At 50.1% G+C, this 10,096-nt stretch overlaps 1 protein-coding gene across 1 annotated transcript; it reads left to right on the forward strand.

Annotated features, from left to right (window-relative positions):
• Positions 1–1,461: 1,461 nt before the first annotated feature.
• Positions 1,462–4,191, forward strand: A4GNT (alpha-1,4-N-acetylglucosaminyltransferase). The gene is made up of 3 exons (XM_008491060.2): positions 1,462–1,674; positions 2,189–2,638; positions 3,580–4,191. The coding sequence occupies exons 1-3, from the start codon at positions 1,558–1,560 to the stop codon at positions 4,189–4,191; spliced, it is 1,179 nt and encodes a 392-aa protein (XP_008489282.2). The 5' UTR covers positions 1,462–1,557.
• The last annotated feature ends 5,905 nt before the right edge of the window (positions 4,192–10,096 follow it).

Raw genomic sequence — 10,096 nt, forward strand, 5'->3', positions numbered from 1 at the left:
AGGCTTGAGGGAGTTTGGGTTGTTCAGCCTGGAGAAGAGAAGGCTGCAATTGGGAGACCTTAGAGCTCCAGGAATGTTGGGGAGGGACTTTGGACAAGGGGGGATGGGAAAAGGAGTAATGGCATTAAACTGGAAAAGGGGATATCTGGATTAGATATTAGAAAAGATTCTTTCCTGTGAGGGTGCTGAGCCCCTGGCCCAGGCTGCCCAGAGAAGCTGTGGCTGCCCCATCCCTGGCAGTGTCTCAGGTCAGGCTGAATGGGGCTTGGAGCAACCTGGGCTGGTGGGAGGTGTCCCTGCCCATGCAGGGGGCCGGAACAAGTTGATCCTCAAGGTCCACTCCAACTGAAACCATGCTGTGATTCTGTGATTTTAATCTCAGTTCTAGTGCTGTTTCCCCAGGCCCCTCATGCTGGGTCCAGTTGCTCCCTGGAGAATCGCTGGAGCTGGGGAGCTCGGCAGCACCGGGTGCTTTATCTGTGGACTTGGGAATGAGTCCTTTCCAAACTGCTTGTGTTTGTTCTCCATTCCCTGCCTTCCGTCCAAATTTGATATCTGCTGAGAGGCCCTGGGTGCAGGGTGCTGCCTCTCGCAGCAGAGGCTCTTCTGCAGGGTGCTGGGGCAATGGGAGAAAGTGGGAAAAGCAAAGGGAATTACCGTAGCAATATTATTATTATTATATTTATCTTTTGTTATTAAGAGCTGCATTCCCTCCTCTGCAGGCTGCAAAGTTGCTGGATTTGTCCAGCAGGTCTGGACCACATTGGTGCCTGGTGGCTATAACATTTCCACCCACTTCACCTCTGGCACTTTCTCCCAGGCTGCCGTGGAAACCTGGGGCATGGGGAGAAGCCCTGAGCAGTGGCAATAAAACCCAGCCGTGATTACTGTGCAGCAGGAAAGGCTGTACTAATGGGAACAGTCATTGCTTTAATATTTAATTTGATGAGATCTTGCTCTGAGGAACAGCTCGGGAGCTGCCACAGCTCCAAGCGCACGCTTAGGGCTCACAGGGGAATTTCCACAGAGTTTGCTGTGCTGCACTTATCTCTGAGCTGGTTGGGTGACATGGTAATGAGTCTCATTAATTAACTGAGCACACAAAGCCATGTTTCCTCCCATTTCCTTCGTTGCCCAACCTTTTAAGCACATCCAGGGGTCACCTGGACATTGGGTTGTCCTTCCAAGCGTCTCCCCTCTCGGTGCCTGGCTCGCGGGCTTTGCAGAACACATGTGGGTGCTCAGGTGCAACCAGGTGACAGTTCTGGAGGGAATTTCCTTGCGTCACGAGCCTGTCAAACAGTATAGTGCAGATAAGAGTCAATCCTGCCTCTCACTGGCAGGAGCTCCCCAGTGCTGTATGGGTTGTGGTGAGACCAGGAGCATTTGGACCAGGCTGATGTAGGCATGAGATGGGTCTCACCTGAAACCTGTCCCTTCTTTGTCCTTTTAGGTGGGTCTCACTGGCCACAAACCATTTCTGGAACCGAGATTCAGCTTGCAGAAGAGTCAGTTTTCTTCCAGGCTTCAGTCTCCTGCCTTCAGAAATCTTTTTGCATGCTCCAGGCAGTTTGGGTATCTTCATCAGGGAGCTCGTCCTTAAGGAAACCTCATCACCACCAGGATGGCAAACAAATAAGATGGAAATGTGGATTTGTCAGAACTATAATCCAGGTAGGTCCTAGTTATTCACTTGTACAGAACCCATGCATTTTCTATCCTTCCATCTGTTTCTCTCTGGTCTGTCTGCAGGACCTGAGTCCCTCATAGCCTTTGGGGCTGAAGTGTGAGTGGAAGGGGCAAATTGGGAAAAAGATTTTGGTGCTTACATGCTAATGTTCTTGCTTTGGCTGGCTTCCCAAACTGTAATCATGGCCACCTAATTCCACTGGCACACAGGGTTTGCTCCTCAGCACTCCTGGATGAAAGGAGTGGAGTCTCTCTCCTTGTGGAGAAAGACCTGCTGGCACAATGCTGCAGTGCTTGGGAACTATCTGCTCCACCAGCCGGCCCCAGGGATGGGCTTAAAGTTCCTTGCCTTGCCATGGGGCACTGTGAGACATTTTGCCAGGCTTGTCCTGGAGAAAAGGCATAAGCTGCCTTCATGCTAAGCCATGCCCCACCATTTCCCAGACCTGCTAATTAATAACACTGGCACCTCTTTTCACTGTTTGTTGTCTGTCCTTAGCATCCATGTCCGAGGCATTACCCCAAAGGCCACAGGAAAGCAAGAATGTTGAGGAGAATCCAGATCTGCCTCTGCTTCTTCTTCGTCTCAGGCATTTTGTACGAGATCTCCCTGCTGCCCGGCTGTTTCTTCTCCTATATGCCTATGTCCAAGCACTTCCTGACACCTGAGCAGGTCTTGAACCTTGGCAAAAGCATCATCTTTCTGGAGACAACAGAGCGCCTGGAGCCACCTCCACTGGTGTCTTGCTCCGTGGAATCTGCAGCCAGGATCTACCAGGACAGGCCCATCATTCTCTTCATGAAGGGACTTACAAATGACACAGCACTGGACCTCAATTCCAGTTATGCAGCCTTCTCCCTTTTGTCTTCTATGAAGAATGTCTTCATTTTTCCTCTCCAGATGGAAACTGTCTTCCAGGAGACCCCTCTGCTCCAGTGGTACAACCAGGTGAGCATTATAATAAGGGGGAAAATAGGGAATGTGGTTATCAATAGGGAGGAAAGAGGTCTGAAGCAGATTCAAATGAATGGAGGAATGCAAGACTGGCTGTGTGAAATGAGGGATTTGAGGGGGTTTGCTTCAGAATAGATGGATTTATGCCATGTTTTTCATTTCATCTCTGTTTATCGAACACATGATCAGCATTTTCCTGTGTGTACCCTCCCTCCCCCCCATCTCGTATGTGAAGAATCAGAATTTTTTTTGGCCAAGGAAGCACTGGTAAAAATAGACTGCATACATGTTTTGCTAAAACAGGGCTTAATCATCCTTCTCAGCAGAAGCTGGTTGAACAAAATGTGCTGCCCGAGTCCCCTGAGCCCTCCTGAATGCTGGCACACATCATCAGAGCCCGGAGTAGATAAGAGAGGTTTCAGCTTGTGTTCATAGCCATGTGCAATAAAACCAAGGTGGGATCTTGTCAGCTCCACCCTGAAAGTAAGTTCCTGGCAAACAGCTTGCCCAGGAGCTTTTGTCAGATTTGCTCAGCTCCATCCCTGTGCAGAGCAGGGGGGGTTGCTCAAAACCTCTTCCTTCTCCTAAGACAAAAAAAATGACTCCCAAGACCAACAGTGCCAAGAAAACTCTTCAAAGTCTCTTTCAGAGGGATGGGAGTGATCAGGGAGTGTGTGGGGTAGGTTTTGTCCCACTGAAAGAGCAAGCCATGAATCATCACATGATTGATGGAACACGTGGCAGGGTCCATCAGAACACTCCCCAAACGTTCATTTATCTTCATGCAGCGTTGCTCTGCGCCGTCTCCTTATCTGGTTCCCTTAAATTCTGATGGCTGGAGGAGGAAAAAGTGGTCAGGGATATCTCCAGGCATGTGGGTGGAGTTTCATGGTGCTGTTGGTGTCCAATAAACTGACCTGGTCCGTTCTGTGCAGGTAGTCCCGGAGCAGGAGAAGAACTGGGTCCATGTCAGCTCCGACGCCAGCAGACTGGCACTGATTTGGAAGTATGGGGGCATCTACATGGACACAGATGTCATCTCCATCAGGCCCATCCCTGAGGAAAGCTTCCTAGCGGCACAGAAGTCGCGGTTCTCCAGCAACGGGATCTTTGGCTTCCCTGCCCACCACAAATTTATCTGGGACTGCATGGAGAACTTTGTTCTCAAGTACAATGGGAAGATCTGGGGGAACCAGGGGCCCTTTTTAATGACAAGGATGCTCAAAGCCATCTGCAATCTCACAGATTTCAAAGGCACTGAGGACCACAGCTGCCAGAACATTTCCTTCCTCAATCCCCAGCGTTTCTACCCCATCCCATACCCAGCCTGGAGCCGGTACTACCAGGTGTGGGACAAAAGCCCCACTTTCAACCACTCCTATGCGCTGCATTTGTGGAACTTCATGAACCACAACAGGAAAGTTGTGGTTGCGGGCAGCAACACGCTGGCTGAAAAGCTGTACAAAGCCTACTGCCCCTCCACCTACAAGGACCTGATCCGAAACGCGAAGCTGAGGGATTTCACACATTCTGAGGATGCTGCCTGACATGGTGTGAGGAGAAGGGTGATCCTTCAAATCCTCCACGTCCTGAGGCCAAAACACAGTCACTGCTGGTGTCAGCAGATGGCTTTGTGGAAGAAAGACGTTCTCACAGCCACCATCTGCACTCTCTTGGGATGCTGCTAAGGAGTATGTGCAGAATGGTGGTGGGCATCCATCTAGAGATGGCCTCCAGTGACAGTAAGGGTACCTTTGCCTCTGTTGTGTTTCCTTATGAGTGCCGGTGAACCAAACCTTCCTGGCTGAAACAGACTTACAAGCCTTCTTAGTGAGCTTTTCCAAGGGAAAAAGTTACTAAAGAGATGCTTGGCTTCCTGAGAGGAATTTCATCTCTGCATCTCTTGGCATGGTTGGCAGATCACCAGATCAGATTAGCTGCGAATACAATGACCAGGATGAAGCCTCTGAGGCAAGTGGAATGCAGAGGTGTGTTAGCAGGGGATGGACAACAGCCACGGCTCCTCAAGAGAAGCCCAAACCACTGCCTGTGTTTTTTTCTCACACAAACTTTGCACCCTACGTTTTTGAGAGGGACCTTACCAGTGCAAATGAAAATAAAACAGTTAATAAAACACCAGTTCTCTGAGCCTTGCTTTCCCCTCCACACCCACTAGTCCCATTTCTCAAACATTTGTGCTTCTACACTTCTACTTTGGCTCCTTACAGGAAGGGGCTGCACTGCCCCCTCCTCCGAGGGTTGTCAGGGCCCGATCCAGGCTGCTCAGGGCAGGGATGGAGTCCCCATCCCTGGAGGGGTTTCAAGGCTGTGGAGATGTGGTGCTGAGGGACATGGGTTAGTAGTGGCCTTGGCAGTGCTGAGGTAACGGTGGGACTTGATGATCTCAAAGCTCTTGTCCAACCAAGACAATTTGATTTTTTTTCTTATTTTGTTTTTTGTTTGTTTTTGTTGTTGTTTTGTTTTTCCCCAGGGTGATGCAAATCCACTCAGCCCCCTTGAAGATCGGCCCAGCTTGCCAATCTCTTCTGAATCTCTTTGAACAGCTGTTTCCAACTGGGGAGCAGAAAGGCGGGGGTGGATTGGTTTCTTGTCATGGAATGTTTGCCATCTGCACAATGCTATCTTCTGTCAACACGGCAGCTCAGAAGCAGGCTGCAATCGGACAGCCTGGTTTCTCCAGCTGCCAGATTGATGGCGAGCAGAAAACCCTTTGGGCACCGGGATTTGTTAGCGCTTCCTGCTCGTCAGACACGGGGCTTGGGGGCTTCTTCCAGCCCCACTTGTGCCTGGTAAATTTGGTTGAGCTGCACCTCTTCATCTTTGATAACTATTTCCGCCCATGTCCAGTAGAGAATGGAGGTTTTCCCTGCCCCTCCTTTTGCTATTGATGTATCTGTAGTAGAACTTTTTGTTATCCTTCACAGAGGTGGCGAGATTCAGTTCAAGTTGTGCCTTTGTCTATCTAGTTTTTTCCTACACAACCTAACTATATTCCTAAATTCTTCTTGAGTAGTTAGCCCTTTTTTCCATAATCAGTAGGATCTCTTCTATACCCTAATTTCTTTCAAAATCTCCCTGTTCAGCCAGACCGGTCGTCTTCCCCACCAGCTCGCCTTTCAGCACACCGGGACAGCTGCTCCTGTGCTTTCAAAACTTCTTGAAGTACATCCATCCCTCCTGGACCCCTTTGTTTTCAAGGGCTGTTTCCCAGGGTACACTCAGAATCAGTCTTCTGAATAGGCCAAAATCTGCCCTCCAGAAGTCCAACGTAGAGGTTTTGACGGCCCTCCTTGCATCCCTGAGTACTGAAAACTCTATTATTTCGTGATCACTGTGTCCCAGACATCCACCGACCACCACATCTCCCACCAGACCCTCTCTCTTTGTGAACAGGAGGTCAAGCTGGGCTCCATCCCTGGTAGGCTCGTTTACCAGCTGGAGCAGGAAATTATCCTCTATACATTCTATGAATTTCCTAGACTGCCTCCTCTCTGCTGTGTGGAGTTCCCAGCAGACATCTGGCAGGTTAAAGTCACCCATGAGAACAAGGGCTGATGATTTTGAAACATCCACCAGTTGCTTGTAGAATAATTCACAACCCCCTTCATCATCCTGATTGGGTGGTCTGTAATAGACTCCCACTAGGATATCAGCCTTGTTGGCCTTCCCCCCGATTCTGATCCACAGGCACTCAACCTTATCATTACTGACTTCAACTTCTACAGAGTCAAGAGACTCTCTAACATATAGAGCTACCCCTCTACCTCCCCTACCCTGCCTGTCCCCTCTGAAGAGCCTGTAGCCTGGTTTGCTCCATCTGCCTGATGGAAGGAGGGGCAGGGCTTCACTGTCTTCTTTTAGGTTAGAAAGGGTGACTCCACCAGTCAATTTCCCTTTCACTTCTTTGTGAAAATACTTCTACTACTTCCCCTAATACTTGTCTCTCTACACCCTCCTTAAGCTCTGCCACCCGGCATAGCAAGTCATGCACCTGCTCGCATTGCACACAGACCCCACTCACACTTTTCCTCTGGTGCTAACACGAGGCTCAGATACTACACAGCCAGAGGCCTGAACAGCTACATCCCTCTTGCTGTCCCTTTTCATGGGTTCTGTCTGTGTGGACAAACCCTGCGCTGTAACACACCAGGTTTTGCTTCTTTGGAGACCATTGCTCCTTCAAGAGAGCTGGGAGGTGGCTGTGCCTCTCCTGCTTGCCCTGCCTGTGCAAACTGCTGTGCCCCATTCCTGTTTGCCTGTTCCCATTTGCCTGCTCCTGTTTGCTGCACTCCAGGTCACTGGTGCTCCTCACAGTCCTTTATATCCCTCTCAGCAGCGCTGGCTGCCGCTTCCTTATCCCTGACTGGCCTCCCCTGAGACCACCAGCGGAAGTTGAGGCAGCTCTTCGCACTCCTTTATATCCCTCTCGGAAGAGCTGGGTGCTGCCCCTTTATCAGCTGATTGGCCTCACCTGAGACCACCAGCTCCTTCTTCCCCTCCCAGGACCTCGAGGGCAAGAAGGGCTTCTCTTGGGGTTTTGGAGCAGAAGTAGTAGAGATGTAAAAATAAAATCTTGGAGAAGCTGTGCTGACCATGTGGAGAGGAGATAGTGTGGAGAAGGTGGGAGATGTCAGCAGAAAGGAAGAGGAACTCCTCTGAGGTTAAGAGCAGAGGTGGAGAAGGAGAGACTTGTCTGCTCCAGGAGGAAGAGAAAGCCAGATCTAGATTTTAAGCTCCAGCAAAGCAACACTAGACACAGGTAAGGTGTGGGGGTGAGTGTTTGTTGGAGTTGCAGGCATGAAAGTGCTTCTGCTCTGTGGGTCTGTTGGACCTGGCTATGGCCATGGGGAATGTGGAGCTTCTCCATGGGCTTCCCTGCTCAGGCCAACCCCACACCTGACCCATTTCACTCTGTACCAGCCCAGAAATGATACTGGGATGGCAGAATTCTGCCCTGTCCCTCAGAAGCCTCAGCAAGAGCTGGGGGGCTCTGCAGTGGTGCTGGGGGATGAGACTGACTCCAATGGGCCAGACCTGGACCCCCTGGAGGAAACTGCTGGTTCAGGTACCATGTCTTCTTGTAGCAACCACTGTGGTGGTGGGGACAGGCCTGCTTAGCACTAGCAGTGCCACGATGTCACCTTCTTCATGGCACTGAAGTGGGACAAGTCCTACCCCCCCCATGCTCAGCCAGGCAACAGAGCTCTGGTGGCTTCAGCCATCTGCAAGAGGTGCCCCTGACCCTGCATGGGTGTTTTCCTCAGGTGCAATAAATCCTGAGGATGGTTTTATTTTGGCACAGAGGGACAAGAGACTCTCTAGAGGACTTAGAGGCTCCTCCAGGACCGAAAGGGCCATCAAACACAAGGAGAAAAATTTCTTTTAGCTGTATGCTGTAAAACTTGAGGTTTCCTGGAAGGAGATGGGGGCTGCTCCCAAGCCCCTGTCATCCCAGCCCCCCAAAAAGAATTGTTGGTGCTCTGACACCAGCCACGAGATCAGGCTGGGTGCTTGGTGGAGGGTTTCTCCAGCATCCTTGTGGGCATGGAAGTGTTACGCACCCCATGGTTTAGTCTGTGCACAAAACCTTTGCTTCCTGAAACATCTCCCTTGGGGTGGGTCCAGGCAGCTATAGAGAGTTGAAGCTGTTCGGAAACCAGCTGGCCCTGGGGGGCTGGTGTCCCCTCCCCTCTCACCAAGCTCTGCCATCACCATGCTTGGGGCACCCTGGTTCACCTGCTCTGCCTACATCCACCCCACTGAAGCTCTTGGAGGAGAGGAACCTGGATGCAGTGGCACGGAGATGGCCCAGCCTGATGGAACTCTCCCCATTCCTTGGGAAACACCCAAACCCAGCAGGCCCCAGGGAACTCCAGGCACCTTGTGGGAATGTGGCCACAAGGATGGTCTCTGATGCAGTTTCCATGGAAAAGGGGCACTTCAGCTCATAGTCACCACCAGAGCATCCTCTGAACCCAGAGTTTAAACTTGGAGCATCAGAGTTGGCCCTTGGCTCCTTCATCCACTTGCAGACATCTCTCCTCCCCCTGAAATTTATCCATTCACCCTCTTTTTTTTTTCTGAGGGGAAAAAATCCCAAACCCATCAGTATCCATGTCATTGGGAGCAACCCAGTAAGCACCAGAGAATCCAATCAAGAAAAAGGCTGCGGAACAAATCCTGAGATAATTGGAGTGGATGCAACAGAGAAATTATTAAATTGGTAAACCAGAACTTAAACATCACCTCAATTTGGGGGGCGGGAGGGAGAAGCTGATGTAATTAAAGTGGTGGCAGTGTCAGAATCAAATTGCTTTGTTTTATTCCTTTAGAAATATATTTTAAAATATTTTACCCACAGAAAGCCTGGCACAAACACTGGGAAAGTTCTTAAATATTCTTACTACAGTGATGATGAAATCATTCCTCTGGCAAAGTAAAAACATAAAAATAAATAAAAAATAATTAAAAAAAAAAGTAGAAAGAGGAGGTGTCAGGGGGGACAACTTGCAAGCCATGGACATAGACCAAGGTTCTCCTGCATGGTGTCCTGGTGCAACCTGATTTTTCATCAGCCCAATGGGGCTGCAATCTGCTTTATTGCTTTATTTGCTTTATTGCAGAGGGTGCAGAGGTGGGTCTGCTCCTACTATTCCCTTGCTCCTTCTCTGTGCTCCCCTCCAGCCTGCAGGTGCCAGCAGTGACCTGGAGCCACCCATGGCTGAGGAGCTCCTGGGTCCCCAGGGCCTTGGGGAACAGGGGATGATGGCAGGGAATGAGAAACCTCTGCCAGCAGCCACTGGATGGTGCCACAAGACCAGGAATGGGCAGCAGCCACCCTGCAGCTTGCCCAGGGCTGTTCTTGCCCCCCAGACACCTAATTTTGGGGGAAGATCCCAATATTGGGGCTGTCCCAGATAGTACAGGGGGTTTGGGTCCTCCCTGGCCAGCAGCTGTGGATCAGAGCAGGGAGAATAAATGCTGCTCTTTGCGTCCCTCTCTCCACACCAGACACAGCCTGACACTGCTGTGGGGGGTTTTAATTTAGTTTTAAGCAGTCAGGGAGGGGAGAAAGCAGCTTTCCTTCTTCCTTTCCCATGTCTTGCAAACCCACATCGCCCAGTGTGTGCACCTTCACCTCTGTGAGGGGGAGTTTTTCCATATTAATGAAAATTTTTAATAAGTTTAAATAAGAGCTGTATCTGAAGAACAGCTTACAGTGCTACTTGCCAGATGTGTCACTTCATGTTTAGTTTAGCAGCTGCTGTTTTTCTTGGTGTTGATCCTGGTTTTAATAAATTAAATAAAAAGAGGGATGTTTTCATCCCCTGCTGGGAACCGGGGAAAAAAAGAAATCAGCTTTTTCTGCCTGTAACAAATTGCAGGTAGCAGTGAGAAAAAGCAATTGGAAGCACATCCCCACACCCAGTC

This window comes from Calypte anna, chromosome 9 (assembly GCF_003957555.1).
Source record: "Calypte anna isolate BGI_N300 chromosome 9, bCalAnn1_v1.p, whole genome shotgun sequence".
Taxonomy (NCBI): domain Eukaryota; kingdom Metazoa; phylum Chordata; class Aves; order Apodiformes; family Trochilidae; genus Calypte; species Calypte anna.